General features: G+C 34.4%; 5 protein-coding genes across 7 annotated transcripts in view; 1 reads left to right on the forward strand and 4 right to left on the reverse strand.

Moving 5' to 3' along the window:
• The window catches only part of LOC101901465 (elongation of very long chain fatty acids protein 4), an 8,283-nt gene extending 5,202 nt beyond the window's left edge, over positions 1–3,081 (forward strand). Inside the window, exons 4-5 of the mRNA XM_005182158.4 lie at positions 748–991; positions 2,722–3,081. Coding sequence (XP_005182215.1) covers positions 748–991; positions 2,722–3,035 — 558 coding nt within the window. The 3' untranslated portion in view covers positions 3,036–3,081. The remainder of the gene's footprint in view (positions 1–747; positions 992–2,721) is intronic.
• LOC101901083 (oxysterol-binding protein-related protein 9) overlaps positions 1–9,850 on the reverse strand; it is a 61,155-nt gene extending 51,305 nt beyond the window's left edge. The window contains exons 1-2 of one of the 3 annotated variants that reach the window (XM_059125760.1): positions 9,543–9,850; positions 8,786–9,237 (exon numbers count right to left, since the gene is read on the reverse strand). In XM_059125760.1, coding sequence (XP_058981743.1) covers positions 8,786–8,941 — 156 coding nt within the window. In that variant the 5' untranslated portion in view covers positions 8,942–9,237; positions 9,543–9,850. Of the gene's footprint in view, positions 1–8,785 lie in introns of all 3 variants that reach the window. The other 2 variants (XM_059125762.1, XM_059125761.1) reach the window with 2 other exon arrangements.
• A 2,042-nt stretch (positions 9,851–11,892) lies between these two features.
• On the reverse strand, positions 11,893–14,256 carry LOC101889411 (putative fatty acyl-CoA reductase CG8306). The gene is made up of 6 exons (XM_020036303.2): positions 14,045–14,256; positions 13,890–13,983; positions 13,661–13,824; positions 12,809–13,597; positions 12,467–12,724; positions 11,893–12,255 (listed from the first exon to the last, which is right to left on the reverse strand). The coding sequence occupies exons 1-6, from the start codon at positions 14,254–14,256 to the stop codon at positions 12,042–12,044; spliced, it is 1,731 nt and encodes a 576-aa protein (XP_019891862.1). The 3' UTR covers positions 11,893–12,041.
• On the reverse strand, positions 14,215–26,635 carry LOC101889237 (putative fatty acyl-CoA reductase CG8306). Its single transcript, XM_005182172.4, has 8 exons — positions 26,485–26,635; positions 22,502–22,727; positions 22,344–22,437; positions 22,119–22,282; positions 21,264–22,052; positions 20,933–21,190; positions 20,433–20,640; positions 14,215–14,270 (listed from the first exon to the last, which is right to left on the reverse strand). Exons 2-8 carry the CDS (start codon positions 22,711–22,713, stop codon positions 14,220–14,222), a joined length of 1,776 nt encoding a protein of 591 aa, XP_005182229.2. The 5' UTR covers positions 22,714–22,727; positions 26,485–26,635; the 3' UTR covers positions 14,215–14,219.
• LOC131803894 (putative nuclease HARBI1) lies at positions 18,793–20,268 on the reverse strand. The gene is made up of 4 exons (XM_059125765.1): positions 19,993–20,268; positions 19,486–19,927; positions 19,280–19,424; positions 18,793–19,210 (listed from the first exon to the last, which is right to left on the reverse strand). Exons 1-4 carry the CDS (start codon positions 20,115–20,117, stop codon positions 18,840–18,842), a joined length of 1,083 nt encoding a protein of 360 aa, XP_058981748.1. The 5' UTR covers positions 20,118–20,268; the 3' UTR covers positions 18,793–18,839.
• Positions 26,636–26,956: the final 321 nt, after the last annotated feature.

Genomic DNA, 26,956 nt, shown 5'->3' on the forward strand with positions numbered 1-26,956 from the left:
TGCACTTTTTGGAATTTCAATGGTTCACCCCGAGCTCATTTTTCAATATTTTCCGAATGGAATTTTGCGATATGGCGACGCGGCTTTCGATCAAGTCACTTCTCTACTTTCCGAACCATTTCTGCTGATGTTGCTGTTTTCTTCCGACCACATCCTTGACGTCGGGCTACGCTACCAGTTTCACGGGAACGAGCGATGGTACGAGACTCAAAAGATTTATTCACATTTAAATGCTGGAGTGCTCTAACGATGGCCACCTGTGGGTTTTCCGACAAATCTAAAGAAATCACGCTTGAATTCTATCACGAATAACTTTTTTCTTGAAAATTCTCAACAAAATGCTTTTGTACGCTTGTAAACAATATAATGAGCTGTCACTGGAATAATTTTAACAGCTGTCGGACGAGTGGCTTAGAAATGACAGTAGTCTAAAGTTGGTTGCAGTTTTTTCATCTCACCCTCTATTTATTAAGCTTTGGACAGCTTCGAAGACCCCCCACAAAGAACCAAAATTAAAAATAATCATAGCTCTTAAAAACTGTAAAATAAATCTCCAACAAAAATTTAGAGTTTTCGGTGAGTATTTCGAAAGTTAGAGTAGTTCTCAGAAAACGTATTAAAACAATTCAAAAATAACGAGCCGAAACCCCTTCAAAAGTGCATGATACTACATTTTCCAAATTAATAATGAATTATTGTGTTGTTGAAATGTTGTGGTGCATTTTTTTATATCTTTTATTTTTCCAGATTTGGGAACTCACATCATGGAATATATTCAAGTTCAATAAATGTACACTGTACGAAGCGAATTCGCCAGAGCGGAAAAAGTTCGATGATGTAACCTATATTACGTTTTGGCTTAAAATAATCGAATTAACCGATACGGTGGTGTTTGTGTTGAGGAAGAAACGCAATCAAATTACATATTTACATGTTTTTCATCATTCGTCGACTCTGACACTGGTTTTTCTTCTGCTACGATACTATCGAGGTAGAGTACGAAAAAAAAAAAAAAAAAGAACAAACATAAATAATAATTATCTTGTTGTTGCAAAATGGTAAGGCTTAATCCCGTTATTGTTATTTTTATCAAAACAACGTTTTTTTATTAGTGGAAAACGATGGTAATGTTTACCAGGGGGTTAGGCAGGGAATACCTAGGTTTTGGAAAGAGCCTCCAATCCTCATCAGTTCCCTTGTTTTTTGTCTGGGATATTCTCCTCAGAAGTTATTTTAGAAACAAGTAAAAATCTGTAAGTTCGACCGGGCCGAACTTTGAATACCCTCCACCATTTGGAACAAATTCGGCACTTCTCAGAAACAATAAAATCCGTTAAAAATTCTGTTAAAATCTTAAAAATACCGAATGTAGCTTTTATATTAGGGTCTATACGACGACATGGACCTGCATATGTAACTTTTGTCATAGGCCATTGCAATATTCAAATGCGAAACTAAAAAAATCTATGAATAATGTAGCTAAAGGCATAAAAATACGGAATATCGGGAGGTACCGTTATATGTAGGCAAAACGAAGACCTGCGCAGACAATTTTGTGTCATAGGGTGTGGTATCCATTACGAACTTCTAATACCAAATTAGAAAGAATTCCGGTGAATAATGTCGCTAAAATCATCAAAATACCGATTATAGGGAGGCTATACGAAGATGTGAACCTGCAGAGGCAATTTTCTGTCTTAGGCTGTAGTATTTATTACGAACTTCAAATACCAAATTAGAAACAATTCCGGTAAATAATGTCGCAAAAATCATTATCATTAAATCGTTATATGGGGGCTATAAGAAGATGTGGACCTGCAGAGTCAATTTTCTGTCTTAGCCTGTAGTATTTATTACGAACTTCAAATACCAAATTTGAAAGAATTCCGGTGAATAATGTCGCTAAAATCATCAAAATACCGAATATCGGGAGGTACTGTTATATGGTGGCTATAAGAAGATATGGACCTTCAGAGGCAATTTTCTGTCTTAGGCTGTAGTATTTATTACGAACTTCAAATACCAAATTAGAAATAATTCCGGTAAATAATGTCGCTAAAATCATCAACACACCGAAAATCGGGAGGTACCGTTATATGGGGGCTATAAGAAGATGTGGACCTGCAGAGGCAATTTTTTGTCTTAGGCTGTAGTATTTATTACGAACTTCAAATACCAAATTAGAAACATCTCCGATGAATAATGTCGCTAAAATCATCAAAATACCGAATATCGGGAGGCTATACAAAGATGTGAACCTGCAGAGGCAATTTTCTGTCTTAGGCTGTAGTATTTATTACGAACTTCAAATACCAAATTTGAAACGATTCCGATGAATAATGTCGCTAAAATCATCAAAATACCGAATATCGGCAGGTACCGTTATACGGGGGCTATACCATAACGTGGATCTACATGGCCCATTTTCAATACCAAAAATCCTGCAGACATAATATACATTTGAGCAAAATTTTATCAATCTACTTCAATTCGTTCGGAAGCTATAGTGATTTCCACAGATGGATAGACGGACGGCATCGCTTAATAGATATAAAATTTTATGCTGATCAAGCACCGCTTTATGAGGTCTAAAATGTAAAATGTAAAAGGATTAAGCCTGACCATTTTGCAACAACAATACTTGCAACTAATAATAATTATAAAAAAAATAAAAATCTTTGCAACTAATAATAATTATCTTTTTTGCTTTTCTCCATTCAGGCAACGGAGCTTTGTATCCCATCTATCTGAATTGTTGGGTACATGTCATTATGTATACGTATTATTTGCTAGCCAATGTGTGTAGCGCCGAGTTCATGCGACATCTGCTATGGCTAAAGAAATCCATTACCATCATACAAATGATCCAGTTTGTGTTTATTTTGTTCCAAGCGGTCATGATGTGGAGCCGTTGCATGATACCGGCCATCTTGAGATGGTATTATTGTATGGTGGTCAGTGTTATATTTTATGGATTTTATGATTTCTATAAGAAGGCCTATAGTCGTCAGGCGAAAGCGAGTGGAGAAAATTGACATTTGAAAAAATAATAATAAAAAAAAGAATTGCATCAAAAAATAATTTATATTTTATGTATGTGTGGGGGGGGGGGGTTGGTTATCATTGCCTGGGTTTGTTTTGAATTTTTTTTTTGAACAAAAATAGATTAACGATCATTGTCCACATTTTTTATTAATTGATTTTAATTAATTTCTCTACTGTATTTTGCAGATAAGATAAGTGACAAACGAATATTCCATCAGTTCCATGAACTTTTGGTCAATAAAACAACAACAACAACATAAAAAAGAAAATGAATGTCGATTCAAATTCATTTGCAATATGTGTAGTGTTATAGGATTTTTATACATTGTACTTTAATTTCCGCTAAATGATTAATTTGTTTTAAATTAACATTACAATGTTAAATTTAAACGACAAAGACGACTATGTGTGTTGGCAGACAAGCTGCTGAAATGCTAAAAAAATTAATTACTTCATCGGTTTGGTGGAACAAAAAATAATTCGAAAGACATTCGTAAATGGAAACAAGTAAGCAAAGGCTACAGTCGAGCGGGGCCGACCGTTGAATACCCTACAACACTATAATAAACGATACAGATTATATAGGTGAGATACTCGAAAGAATTCCACAAGATATTGTGACAAATAATAGAAGAAAAGCATCAGGTTTCGGTCTCTAATTTTCGAATAATAGAAACTTGAACTAATTTGCTCATTTCCAATTTATTGGAAGATGTTGCACGTAAATGGTCTTCCTAGATCTGGAACAAATATTTCCCAAAGACCTATAATCTCTCAGAAGTGGCAAAAGATTAACATTTATTATTGGTTTTTGACTGAAACGCATCTATATGAGATACAGACATTTGACTATATTCGTTAACGAAATTGTCAGAAGTGCGTCTTTCCTGTATTTGTGAATTCTCGAAAAAGTCTCTGGAATGGACATTTTCGTATTTTGTCTACAAAAGTTGGCAAACTATTTCACACATTGAATATTTCTGGATGGCCATCCAAAACTGCTTGGCTTTTGCAATGTCCGGTAACCCCCTTTCAAATGTGCGTAATGATCAGGCGATAATTACGACCTGCCGACATTTTTGCAGTTTTTTGGTCCATTTCAACCCCTAAATATATGGCGATCAGGCTTCTATTCTGGCCCTCATCTTATCCCCATGCAAAATTCCGTAAGGATCGGGCCATAAATGCGATCTGTATATGATATTCTGATGTCATAACTACTTAGTTTTGTTAGCTGTAGAAATATTACCAAATGTTTAATTCAAAATGAAAATATGCCAAAAATATGACAAAATTGAAAAAATATGAGAAAATGTTACAAAATCAATATTTTCATCTTTAGAGAGATATTTTTATGCGATTTTTTTAGACGTTTTTTCTTTCCTGCCAAGAGGCCATTCTGAATTAATGAGAACTGTCGAAATCAGTTCAGCCGTTCTCGACATATAAGGGATCTTTCAAGCATATCTTCTTAGATAGACATATATATCGCACATATTTTGCTATATATCCGTTTTGTTGGATGTTAACATCAATGTAAAGATCAGGAGTAACCTTGTCATGGCTTTGTGATTTCGCCGGGACTTAAAATATTCGCGGTTTAATGAAAAATGTTGAATTTTTTCAACACAAAATATATGGTCTATTTTACCCGCTAAATATTATCCGATGACCACCCAAATTGGTAGGCTTCTTCCCCGTTCTAAACTCTAGCTACATGCGAAATTCCGCGTCGATTGGTCTATAATTGCGACCTGTATAGCTACTGCAAAATCCGACATTTTTTCAGTATTTGGCCCATTTCAACCCCTAAACATTTGGCGATCATCTCAAAAAGAAATAGGGTTCTATTCTGGCCCAACCCCGACCTCCATTCCAAATTTCGTGAAGATCGGGCCATAATTGCGACCTGTAGAGTGATTACAAATTAACATGGACAGACGGACGGACGGACATACATAGCTAGATCGAATCAGCTCGGCGAGCTAGGATGATCCATATATACTTTCCTATGTGGGAAACCAATATTTCGTGGTGTTACATAATTTTTGGCCCAATCAAACTTATAATACCCCCAACACATAGTGTTGTAGGATATAAAAACCCAAAAGTTCCTTTTTTCATATTAAATTACGATATATTTTAGACATACATGTACATATGTGTGTTTTCCGTGCGAAAATGTAAAAAATTGAAATTTGTCGTCGGTGTCGTAAAATGAAGTCGAGGCGACATTAATGATATTAGGGTTGTCGTTTTTTGTCGATAGCGACAAATGACGACGTGAAGTCGATTTTTGAGAAAGGGCAAATTATTGTATTTTTTATTCAAAACAATACACACATATATACAAAGTGTGTATATATATTGAGAGATTAGGGACACGTAAAGAAAAAATTGTATTTAGGGGGTTGATTTGTTCCAACTTCTGTAATTGTGCCATGCGATAACCGAAATGCAAAACTAGTAGATTCTTTCAGGTTCCGGATTAGAGCAATAATTGGTGACTTGTAAAGCTTTTAAAAGCGAAATGGAAGACAACAATTTTTGGCCGGAAAAATCAAATTTGGGTCACCCATTAATTCTACCACCACGGGTTCGTTGAATAGAAACTACGATTTCAAAACAGATTAACGAAAAATAATTACAATTATTTCCACTTATCTTTCCTCTTGCCCATAAAGACTATTGCGAATGTAACTATTCCCTGTGAAGCATGGGACAAAATTTAACGGCAGGACACTGACCTAGCGAAGCCACTATTATATTATATTTAACTCAAATTTCCACTAAAAGAATGTGCCAAAATTTATTTCATTTCCACCATGAGAAAAATAAATAGATGCCAAATCACAACCCCTGAAGTTCGGGGTTTACCATTAAATGGTCAATGTAAAATTTTTGCTTGGAAAATGCAGGAACACAACTAATATGACAAATTCAACTTGATATATTCAATCAAATTATTTTCATTCTAATTGGGTAAATAAAGTTTTCAATTCAATTTTCAATTTCAATTTTACAAAATTATCTATTTCTCATTTTGGCAAAATGTATCCCTCAAATGTAAGTAAATAATCGCGCTAAAATGTGAAAATGTAGTTTATTATCAAAATCTCGATGTAGAACCCCTTTGGCTATCTAAATTTCAATCAAATGGAGCTCTATCCTCGACGTCGCAATACAGAATTCTATTCGCAGGCAAGACCATCGGAAGAATATCAAAGTCGTTCGGTTGAACATCCCAGAGATAAATTGACAAGAAGATGTGCTGGTCATAGGGCAATAGGAGGTGAACGTATTATGCCAGCGCGTAATTCGGATATGCGTATGTTTCGAAATAGTTATTTTTCTTAAACAAAAAATCGTTGGTTATAGTCGGCATAATCAACTAACTGAATTAAAGGATAATCTAGAATTTTCCTAGAAATGTTCGTGAATACAGAAACTAACCTAAAATTATTACAAAATATATTGTATTTTTGAACGGTCTGATTTAAAAAATCGGAATAATATCATATATCAATGACGATAGCAATAAAGTTGAAGTATGGAATATTCTGGTTCTATGTAGGTGAGGATAAAACAAAGGGACTAAACGTCTTCTTTGATGTGATGTGCTGGTCATAGGGCAACAGGAGGTAAACCTATATTACCAGCGCGTAATTCGGATATGCATATGTTTCGAAATAGTTTTTTTTTTTTCTAAAAATTCTTTGGTTATAGTCCGCATTGTCAACTAACTGAAATTAAGCACAATCTAAAACTTTGCTAGAAATGTTGATAAATAAAGAAACAAACCTGAAATTATTACAAAATCTATTCTATTTTTTATACTTCTGATTTAAACAAATCGTAATAATGGCATAGATCAATGACGATAGCAATAATGTTGGAGTATGTAATTTTCCTGACTCTGCGAAGGCGAGGATAAAACAGAACGATCAATCTTGTTTTTTTTTGTCTATAAATATCCACGTGAATTCATATGATATAGGACAGAAATCACATTTCCTTTCCCGTTTTAGATTCTGATTTGATATCTAGGTTTACTCAAAGCCTATGAGGGCAGCCTATTTCAAAATTATGTGCTCATAAGATCTATAGACCATTCTGTAACAAATGTAGGGAATTACGGTGAGACTGATGCTCTTCATTAGGAAAAAATCAATTAAAATAATTGTTGCTACTAAAACTGGAGGCCATAGGCCAAATACCTTGGTATTATTTTTGGCACCAAGGTAAGAAACAAAAGGAGGAGAGCGCATGGTGCAATAAAGAGAAGGTAGGTCAACTTTGAAAAAAATTGCAAGTATAGAAGTCTACCTGTTTGGCTTGTAATGTCAGAATTAGTATCAAAACAATAAAAAATCAAACAACCTGTTGCATTTATTTTGAATAAATAATTGAAAAAAAAAAAAAAAACGCGATAACTGAATGAAAGGTCAATACTTCTTTTCAATACTTACTTGGAACCAGAAAACAGATAACTACATCAGAATATGCAGACACACTAACAAAAGACAAAAGACTAAAGCTGATAAAAAAAAGTTCTAAATTTAAATTCTCACCTGCCTCCTATGTTCACTCTTCCTCCTTCTATCCAATCTTATTGTAACTAATAATTCTCCCATTTTCAATTCAATCGGTTTTCGCGCCTAAAAGTATGCAACAAATTTTACGCATAACAGAATAACAAATGTTAATGAATAAAAATAACTCTGAACTGTTATTTTTCAATCCTTTAAACATTCGCGATCTCTCACTCTACAATCTATTTTTTACCGATTACTGTCTTTTTTTTTTCTAAATAGAATGCATTACGAATTCGCAAAGACCTAGACATAAACCTTTCAATATTTTGGGCGTTAAAAGGCCACATTTCGTTAGCTCAATTTCAAGATTGGGCACATTTTAGCTTTTGATAAAACAAAGGATTTTTTCCACTTTCCTTGGCGATAATATTTAAATAGCAACAAGTGCGAGCCTATTGCACGCACAATCCCAGATCAAATGTGTATAGTAACGCATGTTAACGACTTTTTCCAAGTGGTACAAATGGAATAGCTAAATTAACCCTTTCATATTATGGTGAAGGATATGGAAACTTCCAATACCGTTAATGACTTGCTCATTCCAATCTATTTCCAAATCTCATTTTTCCTATTATTAATTTTAATTAGTTGATTGCCTTTCAGATTCATTGGTTCTCTTGACCCCCTTGTACCCAAACAATTAGTGTGACACAATTCATTTAGCCTCAACGCTGCCGACGCTCACCATTGAGGTAAATGACAACAATATCAAAGAATGATGAATCATAGACAATTTTTGTGTGTTGGTTATTAAACATTTTTTTTTCGAATACTACTCATGAAAAGGTATGCGGCGACTTTCAACCAATACATTCGTATAGTGTAGAATTGATTATGGTTGCGGCTGATATCTGTGTTGCAATCTGAAAATTTGTACAATTCCTTTAATTGATTATTCTTAACATCTTCTTCTAAAAAAACGATAGATAGATAGTTAGACATTTGACTCTGAAGTCAAGCCAGCCAAAATATAACAGACAAATAAATTTGTTTGTCTTTTTTCGCGTGTTATCTTTATGGACAATTGGTTTTGTTTACACAAAAGATCTCGTAAAGAAAACATATTGTAGAGCTTGGTTGCCAGCGATATCTGGAAACACACATACGAATACACAAACATTAACAAATTTGACTTGCATACATACCGTATAATATGATAAGAGACCGGCATTTTCATCCAACACAAAGAAACGATACTGCCATCCCTTCATGACATTTGTCCATTTGCTGAGGGTGCCCTCCATGGTACCGCTGCCGATCATGGATACCGATGATACGGCCGGGGAGTTAGTTGTAGACATGTTATTGCTGCTGATATTGATATATTTTGTATTTATTTAGAATTTCCCCAATGACTGGAATGGTATCCAGCTAAATGACGATACCTTTTTTTATCTCAAGACAATAATATAGCACCAGTTTGTTTTTGTAAAAGTAATTCACATGCAGATTTCTTGCAGTTAAACAATTTTGGATTATTTTGGTTGGTGGGTTGATATGGGGGTTATTATATTGTAGTCATTCATTCATTCATTTTCACACAATTAACAGCTGTTACAGACGGGCAGATGTTTTGCCTCCCATAAATGGCCCAGTGCTATTTTAATAATATATTCACTTCTTATTATTTTTATGGCATATAATGTTTTGTTTGCTTAATTCTGTTACATAAAATTTGAAAGGCAAACAACGATACGGGCTACTACTACTTCTTTTCTTGCTTTCGATGGTGAGGAGAAGCAACAAAGGTTCATGTCAAAGGGTAGTAGCAATGACTCGTCCTCTATAACTCCTTATTATTGTTAAGGTAATTTTGTTGATATTCTTGCTGTTGTATTAAATCCTTTTTGTCGATACTTAAATCAAGGATCATTAAACCAACCAATGACACCTTCTTACTACCTTCCAAGTCTTTCATTCAATCTTTCAAACAAACCGACGAAGAGTGGCTAGCAGTTTGCAAAATATGGGATGCTGTTTTTTTCTATTTTCCTTCACTTATTTCATTCAAGTCTGGCATGAATTTCACATTGTTTTTGGAGGGACTGTTAATTTTCGTTTATTGATCTTTGCAAATTAAATGGTCTTTTTTCTGTTCAAATAAAACAAGAGGAAAACAAATTTTCTACAGGGGGAGACCGACCGAACAAAAAAATTTCTTCAATGTAATTTTGACAGCTGCTGTCATAGTTCGTTTGCCAATTAGTGTTGCCGTAGTTCTAAAGAGGTATAAACAGACACCGGAGCTAAACGATTTTTTGACGGCGTCTGTCTATCATGTGTAAACAAGTTGCAGCCGGCGCGCTGTACTTTCTGCTTGCCATGGCCTTTCAGATAAGACCAGCTGATTTCATTCTTTTGCAATTGTGAAAACAATCACAAAAATAGTTATTCGAACTGTTTAATGGACCTTACTGCATACAAAAATATTTTTTTAAAGTTTTTTACAAAAATAAACATTTATACAAAATTTTTTATTCATAAGAGCTTTGGTCCAGCTCAAAAGATTAAAATGCCAGGAATTTGGTGCTCTCACAAAAAAATAAATAAAAACTATGGGAACGGAAAAGTAGCAGCAATGAGCAAAAACGTCACGATCATGTCAAATACGATGTTAGACAGTTTTTTTTTTCGTTCGGCCACATTCGCGGGTTAAAAGGTTTTTTAAAGAGATAATACAAATCAAAGTACTACATCAATGATTATAGTTTTTTCTTTTGATAGTCTTGTAATGTCAAAACATATATACAGTACTTGTTTTGAATAACAAACAAAATTTTGAAAATTTTCAAGTTCTGTTGTAATTTAATTTAATTTTTTCAATTTTTAGGGAGATTACGTTTTCATCTTATGAGGATCTGGATATTGTGGAAAATTCCCGACGATCGATTCATTTTTCGTAATTTTTTTTTAAATTGAACATTATGAGAAAAGACTGTTTACTACAAAATTTGATGACAAAATGCAATTTTGTCATTGAAATCACAGAACAAATAGCCAAAAACAAGTAAACAATTTTTGATATTGGACTAAAAATTTGGAGGGACACCTTGCTACTGCGCCATGGTTATTAGCATGGTACAATAAGAAGGTAGAACAGCTTCGTAAAACTATAGAAATACAGCCCTGAGACTATGCCCGCTTCCTGTCAGTATTATTCAACATCATAGGCAACAAGTTGATTTTCATTTCCTTTCTAAAATGAGTCAAATAGCGCGAAAGATGAAAAAAATGCTTGGATGTTAAAAATGCTACTAAAAAGCATGAAACTAAGTGTTCCATATTTAAATTTCATGGAAAATCTGGTTAATATTATTAATGCGAGCCCCGCAATTTAAAATTCTTCCAATCTTTGATTTAAAAAAAAAGTTTTTATTTTTCAAAACAACAAATATACACAAAATTGACAGAAGTCGGGCACACTCAGAAAAAAATTTGTAATCAGCTGGGTGCCATGGTAGAAGAATACAGGTAGATGCATCAACGCTTAGAAGCATTGATATGTCAAACAATTTTAAATGTTTTTTCAAATATAAGTTTATTTATATATGTTTACTTATACGACGTCATTCGGAGGTTATTATTATCCGCGTTTTTCAACAATTTTTACAAATTTAAACAACTTTTCATTCAACATTTTCAATTCCAAAATTTGTTTGACAGTTCATTATACCTGGGAGCACTACCTTACCTTTTTATTGTACCATGGTTATTAGTAAATTAGAAGTTACAAGACTCAAGCTTCAGGGTTGAGTATTTCATATTTAATGAATCTGTCCAACCTTATAATTGCTGTAATTATTATTTTTAATGGTAAAACTCGTTAAAGTGAGCGATGCTACATTCGCTCTGCGAAAAATGCTTTGCCCGGAAAGTAAGTAAACGAAAAATAAGTAAAAATTTAAAATTAATTGGCAGTTCTTCAAAAATTTGGGCACTATGCCACTATTTTTTATATAGAAAATTTCACATCGAGAAAAGTATTAAAGTATTAAGCAATTCTTGTATGTGCTCTTTTTAATTTCTTTTACTGGATTTTCGTGTACAGGAACGGGTTTCAAGTGAAAAATTGTATATATAATAGTAGTATTTTTCAGGTTCCAGAATACAACTTATATTGATTGCTTTTCAAAACATTCAAGACGCCAACATCCCTTCTGTCGCTGTCGCAAAAAATACCCTAAAGACTTTTATTTATGTTGGTAACATTTTTGTCTTAAGCATTGCCAGCTACATGTAGGAGAAAAGAGAGAGAGAGAGAGGAAGCATTGCCATTTTTTAACTTCAATTGTTATTTTTCAAAATAAACGAGAATAATTAAACTTAAAAGAAAACTATATACACATTTTTTGAATTAATTCAAATAAACAGGAAATAAAGATCTTAATTTCTAATTTGTTTCTAATTTTTGGGTAACAGCAGCATCCAGTATCCCCCAATGTGAGTTTGATTCCATTCCGGATTTGGTGTATTAGAAATGGTGGCGCTGGTCTCATTATGCCCATAATAACGACCTAAGAAATTCTCCAAGAAATCGGCAAGGAAATGTTGATATATGTAATAGCATAGACCGAAAAGGAACAGGCCTTTGAGAAGTTTATCCAGGCACCACATGCTGCATGGAGGAAATAAAGAAGGTAGGTATTTTTTTTTTTTAAATAAGAAACAACTATTTGACAATAATAAATACTACTTTTTAGTAAATATTAATGGTGATTTTATCCAAATAAACAATGTTTCTCAACTGAGAACAAAATTGTCATGAAGTCTTATGGAGTCTCATGGGTCTACATATGTTATTCAAAATACTTTTAGTGTCTACTTACATTTTCAAATGCCTTTTGGCTGCTGGTATTGTATCATCCGTTTGTTTGAGCATAAAACGACGGGCACACATCGCACAATCGACGAAATAATCAATCAGATCAAATTCGAACACCTCTATGGGATATGTCAAACGTTCTCTATTGTTCATTAGCTTTCGCAGTTCAATAAGTTTTGTATTATCGAAATTCCATGTTCCATTAGCGTAGAAGCCGATTACCTCTAAACCCTTGGTAATGCGTTTTTGCACACGAATTAAACTACGGAAAATGGCATGGCATTATGACGGAATATTGGAAAATCAATAATTGAAAAAAAAAAAAAAAAAACACGCATTCACTTACACAGGTTTTTGGAGTAATATCACCAACAAGAAATCCACCAGTAATGCTGGCAACCAATGGAATAGTATCATCGATATCCAATGCATTACTAAACTGGATTTCATGGAACCTCCCGGATACCAGGCTACACCATTAAGTGGCACCTTGTTGTTTATAACCCAACGACTAACTTCAATGACTTCTCCCCAGGTAATTTTTATTTCATTCGAACTTGACAGATGTACAATGGGTATATCCATGGGTTCAAACTCTGTCGTGAGATAACGCCATGTGGCCACTAAAATTCCACTTGCAGCAAAGTCGACTGGTATCATATCTCCATAACCATCTTCACGAATATACACGGTGCGTATGACACCTTTTCCCGCACCAATTAAGAGACCAATGGGTCCGTTCACGTTGTCGGCCCAACCCCGAATCGGCTCACGCCACGTTGGTATTACAATCGATGGACGAATTATACCCGTTGGCATTTTACCAAATCTCTCCACGACCAAGGCCTCCGCCAACGATTTAGTATATGAATAGGATTTCGGAATATTGCCCATTAGTCGTTTCTCGATTGCCGCCATGTGTTTGTCACCCAACAATTCACACAGGCTAATAACTTTATGCGGATCTGCGGGTGGATCGTAGGGCTTCTCGTAAAGATTATCTACATGGACATGACAATATGTCGTTGAGATATACCAAAATACACTTAGATGTTTAAATGTGCTGGATAAATCAAGTGTATACTTGGTACCGCGAACATTCAGGAAGACGGCCTTGCGTAGGGGTTCGTCAAATCTGTATTAATGAAAGGGACAAACCGATAATATTTCAATGTGCAGGTAGAGGGGGAAAACCTACCTCACTGTTGCCGCACAATGTACCACAATGGAGACTTCATTTCTTAAGGTTTTGATATTTTCTGGCGATATACCCAGCTGGGGTTCCAATACATCGCCGGTTATGAGTACGACCTTACTCGCTATCCAATCCAAGCTATGCTGTTCTTTGACTTTATCGAATAACTGCAAAAACGAAATATTTTAAATTTTCGTTTTTTAAATCACCGGTACTACTCTCCAATACCCACCACATCATCCATCACCTCCTTAAGACGTTTTTCGGGTGACTTGCCTTTTTTGGGCCGCACCAAAAGATAAATTTTTTTCAACTCCCCGCAAGATCTGGAAAAATGTAATCTATAGATTGCAGTTATTTGGAAATCGAATCATTGACGGAACTCACCTTAGCAATTTTTCCACAAGGACTTTCCCCATAAATCCTGTGCCACCGGTTAGAAATATTGCTCGACCAGCCAGGCTCTGGGCAATGCGATCCACTTCGGTATCATCGACATGATCGACTTTGGCAAATCCCACCTCTTTTTCGAATTGTAATTTTGGCCTCTCTTTGGGAAAGGTCAAAATTTTTGGAGCAATCGGCAATTTGTCCAGCATGGTGGGGAGTTTTGCTACAAGAAAAGGAGAAATAAGGTCATAGAAACAATTCCATCAAATTTTAATGCCATTTCGTTGTCTACAGAATCCGCCATGCAATAACGGTTTTGAGTTTAAGGTCAGTATATTTTTGCACATCTCTCCTGGAGGTTTACCTCAATTTTTGAACAAAATTAAATTTATTTGGAGTTTTGAATTCTTAACAGGATCTTAAAATTATAAACAAAAAAAAAAAAAAAAAAAAAAAACAGTTTCTACAAGGCCAGCTTTTGGAGTAAGCCCAAACAGAATTTTTATTTAATTTTATATATCATTGGCTGGTTAAAATCCCTTCGAAAATGAAAAAAAAAATATTTTTTTAACTTTCAAAATTAAATATATTAACTTTGGGTTAATGCACTGAGAATTAAGATTTAACTGTAACACACTCAATTCAATATTTAAATGTAATCGCTTGCGGGCAGCAATAACAAAACGACATCGCAGAAACATCCATACATTAAGATCAAATTATGTAAATTATTAAATTAAATATCACACAACAATTTAATGTAGTTTTTAAAGGCGAACGACCTTTTTAATGAAAAAATGTGTGATTTTATATTTTTTTAAAAAAATTTGTTAAAAAATCCACGATTTTTGTTCAAGATGCCCTTTCCTGGAAAATAATGTCCACAAGAAAACCACAACTTAAAAAATACCGTGATTTTTGTCCAGGGAAGAATTTAAAAAATACCTTTTTTGGTCAAGAAAAATCTTCTTCATTTACAAATACCTCGAAAAATATGTAAGAAACCCGGTAAATATCCAATGTGTTTCTAGGGAAAAGTTAAATTACAGAAACTGCAGAGCTGGGATTGCTTTTTTTTAATTGAGGTTACCTTAATTTTATCTTTGGCACGAATTATGGTCTTCAAACGGCCAGTGAAACCGTCACACGCTGCCCGAATGTTGCTCTGCGGTATTTTGGCCCAGTCCCGGCAATGCGCTTGCTTGAAGTGACCGACACTTTGGTATTTTTAGTGCCAACCTTGCTTTCCACAATACTCCAGAAACAATAGTCCAACGGATAGGTATCCCGAGTTTTTGGTGGCCATTGTGCGCTGCATATGAGGAACCTCATAACCATTCTTGGGTGGTGCGTGCTGAGTGCGATGGTCTGAGTCCTGTTGGAATGTCCAAGGTCTGAGGCCAAAATGTTTGCATGCCCAAGGCTTTAATACACCCTCCAGAATATTTTTGCGTAATATTCGGCATTCATTCTGATGCCACGGTCGATTAATACGAGCGGAGAGCGACCATCAACTGTTATGGCGGCCCACACCATCACCATGGCCGGCGCTTGAGTTCTGGTGGCCAACCGAAGGTGCACATTTTCAACTGATGATAATTTTGTTTGTTTACAAACTGCTGGACAACGAATGTTTTCTCATCGGAGAAAGCCAAATTCGGTAGTTCACCACTTTCGGCCAAGTGAAGCAAATCTTTAGCTTTTTTGAGTCTATTTTCTTTCATTTGCGGTGTAAGTTCTTGCACTTTTTGGAATTTCAATGGCTTTACTCCGAACTCATATTTCAATATTTGCCGAATGGAATATTGCGACATGTTCACGAGCCATTTTTCAGCCACTGCGACGCAATCGATCAAGTCGCTTCTTTACTTTTCGAATCATTTCTGCTGATGTTTATGTTTTCTTCCCTCCACTTGACGTTGGGCTACGCTACCAGTATCATGGTTACGAGCGATGGTACGAGACACAAAAGATTTATTCAAATTTAAATTCTGGAGTGCTTTAACGATAGCCACTAGCGGTTTTCCAGCCAAATATAAAGAAATCACACTATCACGCCTGAATTCCACCACGCATGACTTTTTTTGTCTCTGGAAAATTCTCAGCAAAATGCTTTTGTGCGCTTGTAAATAACATAATAAGCTGTCACTGGAATAATTTTAACAGCTTTCGGACGAGTGGCTTAGAAATGACAGCAGTCTGAAGTTGGTTGCAGGTTTTTCATTTCACAATGTATATACAATGGATTTATAAATATAAAGTTAAACAATTGTGTGTTGTCAAATGAATTATTTTGAAAAAGTTGTAAAAATATGATAACATGGCGTTACCTTCTTTATTCTACCCTGGTTTTAATAGATGTTTTAGATTTGTTTTTGTAATTGTCGGTAATCTGACAATTAATTTTTTGTTTGTTTTGAACTTCCTAAATGATTGCTTAAAATTAAAAATATATTCCCTAATGAGACGTAAACTTGGTCCATATTGCATTGTCATTTGTAAACGTAAGGTTAACGTAACCTAATCGGCTTTGAAATTACTCAGCTGTGTAGACGGCGTCACACATAATGCCTTAACGGCTTTCCTCAATGTTGGCAACATTTTTCTCCGAAATATTACCATCCACTTGATGAGTCGGAGAGAGAAAGAAAGAAAGAGAGCGAGTTAACCAGCATTGCCATTAGTTTTGTACTAAATGTCATTGTTATTAAAAAACCAGTAAGGAAAGCTCAAAAGTCGGGCGGGGCCGACTATATGATACCCCACACCACTATGCATATTTAGTAGAGCTCTCGTAAAAAGGTTTATACAGGGCATTTCAGAGCTCTATGAGATATTTGGTACAAAATCAAAATCTATCTAATTCTATCGTGCATTTTACGAACTATAGCTATCTCTGAACCGGGTTTCTCCAAATTTTACGTATTCTTCTTCTTCTTCTAGACTGGTGATTTGGGCTGATATTGACCATTTTGTGCACATTTAACCCGAAATCGGATGAAGATATATATGAGAGCTATATCCAAATCCGAACCGATTTCGATAAAATTTAAAACAGCTATTCCTGTGCTGCATCTTATATCTGGTACCAAATATCATTCTTGTGGAGTGCATATTACGAATATGAGAGGCTTAAACACCAAATCGGATGAAAGATATATATGGGAGCTATAGCTATATCTGAACCGATTTTCTCCAAATTTGATATATTTACTTCTAGGCCGAACTCGGTTGGGTGTGCCAAAATTCAGGTAATTTGGACTGATAGTGGACATTTGGTGCACATTTAACCCGAAATCGGATGAAGATATATATGGGAGCTATATCTAAATTTGATCCGATTCTCACCAATTTCAATAGGGTTCGTCCTTGGGCCAAAAAAATATTGTTTGGAAAATTTCATCTCAATCGGATAATAAATGCGACCTGCATTTTGTTCACAAGAATACATGGACAGACGGACGGACGGACGGACGGATGGACGGACGGACAGACGGACGGACATGCATAAATCGACTCAGAATGTGATTCTATGAAGGTTCTCAAAAGTAACTATGGGTCTATCTCGTTTCCTTCTCCATGTTACAAACAAATGCACAAAGACATATAGCCTGTTCAGCAAACTTATTTTTCTTCCAATTGCTCGGCAAATGGCAGACGATTAGAATTTTTGGTTTTTGTATGTAAGTAATCAAAAAGAGCTTTTTTCAATAGGCAATTTTTGGTTCACCAAACTCCAACACAAACAAAACGAAATGTCAAAGTAGGCAATCAAAAAATACCAATCGTCTAGTTTTAAAAATTGAAGATATTGGGTGTAAAATGGATATTTATACTAAAAAAATGTAAGTATTTCCAAGTTATTACATTATAAACATTAATTTATAAGGAAATTTCAATCTTTTAGAATTAAAAAAACAACTCCTGGTCAGTTTCGGATCTTGGTGGAATCTATTGACGAATTCCCAGAGCTAGCAACTTCAAGCCCGATATTTGGGAAGTCGAAATTGAATCCAAATGGGCTGTTGTGGCACAAAAAATAAATTCGGTTGGACCTCCAATGCGAAGTGGATCTGATTGGAAAAGGGTACACTAACAGCCATTTGTTTTACAACAGTATTTAAAACGCTTAGGTTTTAGATATGGGCAGATATGAAATGTAGAACGAAGGCCAAAATAACTGAAAATATAAAGCAAATGAAAGGCACAGGCGGAGGACCTTCCTATCAAAATTCGTTGACAGATATCGAAAGGGATATCGATAGGATATACCAGCTATCAAAAGCCGCATCACCTGATGGAATAACCTTCGGTACAAATAGGAAAGAGCCTCTTGTTTTGGAACTTACGCCACCCAGACCTTCAACTATCGTTGCTGTTGTTACTCCAACAACTTCAGACCAATATTCAAATACAGCACAAGCGACATCAACCCCTATCAAAGTTATGCCGAAAGCAAACCTTTGCAAAAACCAACAGAAACGAAAGATCGCAGAAAAAGAACAAGGGGCAGAAATAAAACTTTTAAAATTACAATTGGAGCAGAATAATGCTTTGGTAGAAGAGATGAAGGTGCAAACAAAAACACTCAACTCGCTGGCTAATTCTCTCCAAGGCATTCAACATGTCTTGCAAGAAATGTTAACATTTTTAAAAACTGAATGAAAATAATTGTGTTAAGACATTTTTTAATCAACTAATCAATTTTATTGTTTCCCTATTAATTTTAATAAAAAAGAGCTTAATTACATTTTTATTATTTATGTTTATTTATTTAATTATTTTTAACTATTTAATTTAACAGATTTAAAGCTATTTCGTCTCTAATTGTAATAGCTGCCGTTTCATCGCCAGAGGAAAAACTACCTAAATCTTCATTTTCATTTTGGAACATAGCATCACTTGGTAACAAATGGTTCTTATAAAATATACATATGTTGTGCAAAGCACAATACGTGTTTATAATTTGTGTTGCTTTGGCGGGACTGTAATGCAACCCTCTCGATACTATGATGCACCTAAACCTATTCTTTAGAACACCAAAACACCGTTCTACAACATTTCGAGTTTTTGAATGTTTCTTGTTGTAGTTCCTTTCGGTGGCATTTGAAGGATTCCGGTATGGCGTCATCATATAGGGCTGAAGTTTGTATCCAGAGTCCCCTTCAAGTGAATTTTAGGAAAGAATATATTTTGGTGTATGTGTGTATTAAAAAAGGCAACTATAAATACCTAACAGCCATGTATTCCTCTTGCCTCGAATAAAATTATTTTTAAAATGATCATGTGCATCGCTCTGGTCCCACACAAATGCATCGTGATTTGCACCTGGATGTCTAGCATCTACGTAATTTATTACCATATTATGATCGCATATCTGTAATGAATAATACAAATTAATAGCATATTTTCATTACATAGATTTGAAAAAAACTTACCACCATTACATTTATGCTGTAGTAACCTTTACGGTTATAATATAAATGCTGTTGTTGTTGCCCAGGGGACTTTATTCGAACATGGGAGCCGTCTATGCATCCTACAACTCCTGGTACACCAGCGCTGTTGAAAAAGCTTTGTTTACATTCGTCTTCCTCACCTAATGTTTTTTGTAAACGAATCCATTTAGCACATATGTGCTGCTCCACAATGTTCAAGCATTCGCTTATCACCTCCGAAACTTTGGCCTTTGACATATATGAGACACTCTCATTTCCAACACAAAATTGGTAGCCACCACTTGCCAAAAATTTTAAAAATGTTGAAACTTTTACGATTGGTGGAACACTGCTGCTCCTTGTATTCCGTTTCATTTGTGGCTCCATTTCACCCAACAGCATCAAAAACACATCCTTACTTACTCGAAAATTGGCAATAAATCTGAAACAAACAACAAAAGTTATGGTCCATTTCATCCGCTGTCCTGGATCCATCCAAACACTTACCTTTCTTCTGGAAGTTCCAATACGTTTGTGGCATCGCGCAATTGACGAAAAAGATTGACATTTCCGTCACCCCTATTCATACTTTTATTTAAAATGGAAAGTCCAAAACCAACGGAGGCAATCATTTTTAAAAAATATAAACAAATTTTCTTTTTGGAAACATAAACAAATTTTTGACAGAAGGGCAATAAGTAAAAAGAGCTTTTTTCCCAGACGAAAAAAGTAAATGAACTAAAATAAAAACTTGATTGTCTGGGTAGCAAATGTTTGTCTGCCTTACACAAAAGTTCTGTGAACAGGCTAATAATACCCTTACCACTATGTGGTGTAGGGTATAAAAACAAACGAATAATTAAACATTAAACTATATACATTTTTATGCACTAAACTGAGAACATTGCTCTTAATAACTAAAGTGTTTGTAATTTTGCTGTAACTACATCATCAAGTATCCCTCCAATGTGGGTTTGATTCCATTCCGGTGTTGTCAAATTGGAGACATTGCTTGTAATCAGGGATTTGGTCTCTTTATATCCAGCGTAATGACCGGAGAATCCGTTCATGAAATCGGCAAACAGATGTTGATATATGTAATAACAAAAGCCGAATAGGAAAAGACCTTTGACAAGTTTATCCAGGCACCACATACTGTAGATGGGGAGGAAATAAAGGAAATAAAGAAGGTAAATTAAAAAAATAATTTGTTGATAAAATTCAATAAAGTTAAGATAGTTTTTCTAAGAATATATTCAAGGAAATAAATTGATAATGAGCAAATCGTTTTAAATAAAGATCTCCATTTGAATTTCATAGGTTGGTTCAAAATCAGACATATGACTTCAAAATGAAATGTAAATGCCGATCTTCTCATGGCCCAAAAAGGTAATGTTCAGATCAAAAATTAATTAGCCTCCTCATTAAAAATGTCATATATACTCACATTCTCAAGTGCCTTTTAGCTGCTGGTAAGGTATCATCTGTCTGTTTGAGAATAATACGGCGAGCACACATCAAACAATCGGCGAAATAATCAGTTGGATCAAATTCGAACACCTCGATGGGATATGTCAAACGTTCTCTGTTGTTCATAAGCTTACGCATCCCGATAACATTTGAATTATCAAAATTCCATGTTCCATTGGCATAGTAGCCGATCACAGTTAAGCCTTTGGTGATGCGCTTTTGAACACGAATTAAACTTTAGTAAAAGAAAATGGCAAGACATTATGATGGAACATTCAACACAGAGGAAAGGGTACACATTTACTTACACGGGTTTCTGGCGGAATAGTACCAGCAAGGTATCCAAGAGTAATGCTGGCAGCCAATGGAACAATATCATCGATATCCAATGAAGTATTATATTAGACTTTATTGAACCACCCGGATACCAGACTACGCCATTAACCGGCACCTTCTTGTCAACAACCCAACGACCAACTTCAATTAGCTCCCTCCATGTTATTTTCATATCTTTTGCACATGACAGATGGACAATGGGCATTTCCATGGGCTCAACGTCTGTCGTCAGATATCGCCATGTGGATGCTATAATTCCACTTACAGCAAAATCGAGTGGTACCATATCACCATAGCCCTCTTCTCGAATATACATTGTGCGTATGACGCCTTTTGCGGCACCAAGTAAGATACCAATGGGACCGTTCATATTGTCAGTGTAACCTCGAATTGGCTCACGAAGTGGGGGTATTACAATCGATGGTCGAATTATGCCCGCCGGCATTTTACCAAATCTCTCCACCACCAAGGCCTCAGCCAAGGATTTTGTATATGAATACGAATTTGGAATGTTTCCCATTATACATTTTTCGGCATCCGCTACATCTTTGTCACTCAACATCTCGCACATTTTTATTATACTGTGCGGATCTGCAGGTGGATCATAGGGTTTCTCGTAAAGATTATCTATGTGGACATGACAATACGTGGTGGAGACATACCAAAATACATTTAAATTTTTAAATGTACTAGCTAAGTCCAGCATATATCTAGTTCCGCGTACATTAAGAAAGACGGCGTTGCGCAGGGCCTCATCAAATCTGTATTATTCAAAATGAAAAGATCAACTATATTTCAAAGTCGGAGTACGGAGGGGAAAAACTTGCCTCACTGTTGCCGCACAATGCACCACAATGGAGACTTCATTCCTTAAGATTTCAATATCTTCTGGAGATATTCCCAGCTGGGGTTCCATAACATCGCCGGCTATAAGTTTGACCTTGCTTATTACCCAATCCAAGCTATGCTGTTCCCTAACTTTATCGAATAACTGAAAATAAGATATATTTAACATTTCTATTACAATATTTTTCCTGCTCTTCAATACCCACCACACTGTCCACCAACTCTTTGAGACGTTCCTCCGGAGATTTGCCCTTTTTGGGTCGCATTAGAAGATAGATTTTTTTCAAATCACTGCATGATCTAAGATATGGAGACAATTACAATAATAGTTCTACGAAGCGATGGCATCGTTAATGCAACTCACCTTAGCAATTTTTCGACTAGAGCTTTCCCCAAATATCCTGTGGCACCGGTTAAAAATATTGCCCGGCCAGCAATGCATTGGGCAATGCGATCCACTTCGGTATCATCCACATGATCGACCTTGGCAAAGCCTATTTCTTTTTCGAATTGAAGTATTGGTCTCTCTTTGTTTAAGGTTAACAGTTTCGGTGCAATCGGTAATCTGTCCAGCATGGTGGGTGGTTTTGCTAGAAGAAGAAGTTGACAAAAAGAAAGACAAGTTCAATGCTTGAGGAACAACAAGTACCATAACTTCGCTTCAAAAAAATTAACCATCTAAAATTGGTTTATAGTTCTAATAGGACTAGAAATATATCCTCTTATTGGCCTTGAAAATACACGAGAAATTAATGATTCGATTTTAAAAATATTCTTATAAAAAACGCCCTTTATAAAATCGGATATCCAGTAAATATTCTTCAAGTTCTCCGAGTTCAAAAAGTACTAAATAGTACTATAGTACTAAATTTAGTACAATTTGGTATTGGGTGAACGGAAATTTGGTATTAGGATCACGTGGATGTGCTTTGGAAATGTGTACTATAGTTGTACGAATAGTACTGAATGTTACTTTATTTGGTATGGGGTGCTGGTGTAGAGATAAAATTCTGCAATTTGATATTTAGATTACTGATGGTACCTGTGTTTGAGATTTGGCGGTGAATTGGAAATGCATCTTATATTTGTACGAAAAATAATAAATTGTACTGAATTGCTCAGATTAGAAATACAATCCTCGAATTTGTCCTTATACTTCTTGGAAAAAAAATGTTGTAAGACACCGATATTGTAGACCATATAGCACTTGGGGAACATCCTTCAAACACAATATCATAGATTAGATAGTCTTTGTGAGATTACTCTTTAAACATTTTCATATAGAACTTAAAAAACCACGATAGTCCTTGAAAATATTCTTTTAAATAATTACAAAAAATAAAAACAATTTAAGACTATAGCTCTGATGGTCCTTGAGCAAAATCTTTATAATAATAAGACTTGAAAACATTTTAATAACCAGGGTAGAGCTTTAAAAGACATTTTCGTGGAAAACTAAATCCACGCCTTAAAAAAAATCTTTGGAAAAATTTCCTTTAAAAAATCGACGCCTTACAAAAAAATATTTGGAAAATTTTTCTTTAAAAAATCAACGCCTTAAAAAAATCTTTGGAAAATTTTTCTTTGAAAAATCCACGCCCTGATGGTCATTGAAAAAATATTCTTTAAAAAATCCACGCCCCGATGGTCATTGAAAAAATATTATTTAAAAAATCCAGGCCCTGATGGTCATTGAAAAAATATTCTTTAAAAAAATATTCTTTAAAAAATCGACGCTTTAAAAAAATCTTTGGAAAATTTTTCTTTGAAAAATCCACGCCCTGATGTCATTGAAAAAATATTCTTTAAAAAATCCACGCCCTACTGGTCATTGAAAAAATATTCTTTAAAAAATCCACGCCCTGATGTCATTGAAAAATATTCTTTAAAAAATCCTCGCTCTGATGGTCATTGAAAAGATATTCTTTAACAAATCCACGCCCTGATAGTCATTGAAAAAATATTCTTTAAAAAATCCACGCCCTGATGTCATTGAAAAAATATTCTTTAAAAAATCCTCGCTCTGATGGTCATTGAAAAGATATTCTTTAACAAATCCACGCCCTGATGGTCATTGAAAAAATATTCTTTAAAAAATCCACGCCCTGATGGTCATTGAAAAGATATTCTTTAACAAATCCACGCCCTGATGATCATTGAAAAAATATTCTTTAAAAAATCCACGCCCTGATGGTCATTGAAAAAATATTTTTTAAAAATTCCACGCCCTGATGGTCATTGAAAAAATATTCTTTAAAAAATCCACGCCCTGATAGTCATTGAAAAAATATTCTTTAAAAAAACCACGCCCTGATGGTCATTGAAAAAATATTCTTTAAAAAATCCTCGCTCTGATGGTCATTGAAAAGATATTCTATAACAAATCCACGCCCTGATGGTCATTGAAAAAATATTCTTTAAAAAATCCACGCCCTGATGGTCATTGAAAAAATATTTTTTAAAAATTCCACGCCCTGATCATTGAAAAAATATCATTGAAAAAATATTCTTTAAAAAATCCTCGCTCTGATGGTCATTGAAAAGATATTCTATAACAAATCCACGCCCTGATGGTCATTGAAAAAATATTCTTTAAAAAATCCACGCCCTGATGGTCATTGAAAAAATATTTTTTAAAAATTCCACGCACTGATGGTCATTGAAAAAATATTCTTTAAAAAATCCACGCCCTAATGGTCATTGAAAAAATATTCTTAAAACAATCCACGCTCTGATAGTCAATGAAAAAAAAAAAAAAATATTCTAAAAATCGGTTATTGGTCTTTTCGTCCTTGCAACAATATTTGTTAAAAACACTCTTAAAGTCTTTAGAAAAATTAAGAAAATCCACATTTATTGGTTCAATGTTGTCCCAATCGTCTTTGCAAAAAATCTTTAAAAAATCCATGTTTATTGGTCCTATGTCGTCTTAATCGTCCTTATTTTTTTTTAAATTTACATTTATTGGCCCTTTGTCATTCCTATTGTCCTTGAAAAAAATCTTTAAAAAACACACATTTATTGGTCCTATGTCGTCCCAAATATCCTTGAAAAAAAAAATCATTAAAAAAATAAACGTTTATTAGTCCTATTCGTCCCAATCGTCCTTGAAAAAATCATTAAAAAAATCAACGTTTATTAGTCCTATTCGTCCCAATCGTCCTTAAAAAATTCTTAAAGAAATCCACGTTTATTGGTCCTATGTCGTCTGAATCGTCATTGAAAAAAATCTTTAAAAAATCCATGTTTATTGATCCTATGTCGTCTCAATCGTCTTCGAAAGAAATCTCTAAAAAATTCACATTTATTAGTCGTAATGTTTAACAAATCCCAGTTTTTTGCCTTTTCCTCCTTGAAAACTTTATCTTTAAAAATCCATGTTTATTGATGTTTTTGTTTTTGAAAAAAAAAAAAAAAAAAAAAATCTTTAAAAACCCACGTTTATTGATGTTTTTGTTTTTGAAAAAAAAAAAATCTTTAAAAACCCACGTTTATTGATGTTTTTGTTTTTGAAAAAAATAATCTTTAAAAATCCACGTTTATTGGTCTGAGAGCCCTTGAAAAAAAATCTTTAAAAAATCCTTGTCCTTGAAAAATATTCCTGTCTGTTGGTCTGTTAGTCCTTGATTTTTCTTTTTAAATCTCTTGAAAATATATTCTTTAAAAATCCAAGTTTATTGGTCTTATAGTCCTTGAAAAAATCTTTAAAAATGCAGGATTCTTGGTCTGTTGGTCCTTGAAAAAATATTGCTCTGTTCATGCCTTAAAACATAGGCTTTGAAAATCCAAGTTTCTTGGACCTTGAAAATATATTCTTTGAAAAATCAGGCTTCTTGGAATGTTGGTCCTTGAAAAAATATTCTTTAAGAAAATCAGGCTTCTTGGAATGTTGGTCCTTCAAAACAATTTTCTAAAAAATCCAGGTTCTGATAGTTCTAGAGTTTGAGAGATCCGAGAGTATGCAGTTTTAATTTTTTTTTTGTGTGTTCAGATGGTATCCTTGTAAGAACACCTCAATATATTCAAGTTTTAAATCGGTGATGCTCTTTTTTATATTTTGAGAATTATATCCAGATTTCCACATCAACTTCAAATGGATGTCTAAAAAATTTTTATCCTGGATGCCCTGGATGATTTTTAAATTTTCCTCATGGTGGAGGACCGCAACCCGAGTTTCTGCAACGCCGAATGTAATGCAATTAATTTTCATCATTTATTGATTTATAATTATTGTCACACACACACACATCACCCAATGAATTATATTTCTAGGCAAAGTCTAAATAATTTAAGACATGTTTCGTTTTCTAAACGTGATTTGTCTCTGTGTTCAATGCAAGGACATACTTGATATCAATTGCGATTTTTTTTTGGCACTGTAATTTTTTTTGGCTTTATTTAAACTGTTTTTTTTTTCACTTATTATTTGGTTTTAATTAAATTTGATTTGAAGTGAATTCTGTGAGAAATTAGATTGTACTGTTGCATTTAAATATATTGAATATTGAATATATGTGGGGTCTATGCAAACAGATGTTGGCAGAACAACCGTAATGACGTTACAAACGCATCAGACAACCAATAAATTAAGACAACGAAAAACACGTCAATGGAAGATGAACTGATTTTACATTTCGTTTACGAATGCCGCCGAACACTTAAGGGGGGTAAACAAATTGTTAAGGATTAGAGAATAAAATTGAGAATAAAGAAAACAGATATAGAAAGGACAATTTGGCATATACAGGGTGAGATAAAAAAAAAACTACAACAAAGTCAAAAGCCATAATTTTTAATTTTTTTTTAATTTTTTAATGTC

Source organism: Musca domestica, unplaced genomic scaffold (genome assembly GCF_030504385.1).
Source record: "Musca domestica strain aabys unplaced genomic scaffold, Musca_domestica.polishedcontigs.V.1.1 35, whole genome shotgun sequence".
In the NCBI taxonomy this organism is placed as follows: Eukaryota; Metazoa; Arthropoda; class Insecta; order Diptera; family Muscidae; genus Musca; species Musca domestica.

Bases quoted from the DNA above. Each gene is read 5' to 3' on its own strand.
- LOC101889411 (XM_020036303.2), bottom strand. From the start codon at position 14,256: ATGCTGGACAAATTGCCGATTGCTCCAAAAATTTTGACCTTTCCCAAA. The intron at 12,725-12,808 runs GTAAGTGAATGC...CATTTTCCGTAG, and splicing joins ATATTACTCCAAAAACCTGT to TTTAATTCGTGTGCAAAAAC. The intron at 12,256-12,466 runs GTAAGTAGACAC...TCCTCCATGCAG, and splicing joins GCCAAAAGGCATTTGAAAAT to CATGTGGTGCCTGGATAAAC.
- LOC131803894 (XM_059125765.1), bottom strand. From the start codon at position 20,117: ATGATTGCCTCCGTTGGTTTTGGACTTTCCATTTTAAATAAAAGTATG. The intron at 19,425-19,485 runs GTAAGTTTTTTT...TATTCATTACAG, and splicing joins ACAGCATAAATGTAATGGTG to ATATGCGATCATAATATGGT. The intron at 19,211-19,279 runs GTATTTATAGTT...ATTCACTTGAAG, and splicing joins GAGGAATACATGGCTGTTAG to GGGACTCTGGATACAAACTT.
- LOC101889237 (XM_005182172.4), bottom strand. From the start codon at position 22,713: ATGCTGGACAGATTACCGATTGCACCGAAACTGTTAACCTTAAACAAA. The intron at 22,283-22,343 runs GTGGGTATTGAA...TCTTATTTTCAG, and splicing joins AAGAGTTGGTGGACAGTGTG to TTATTCGATAAAGTTAGGGA. The intron at 20,641-20,932 runs GTGAGTATATAT...CCCCATCTACAG, and splicing joins GCTAAAAGGCACTTGAGAAT to TATGTGGTGCCTGGATAAAC.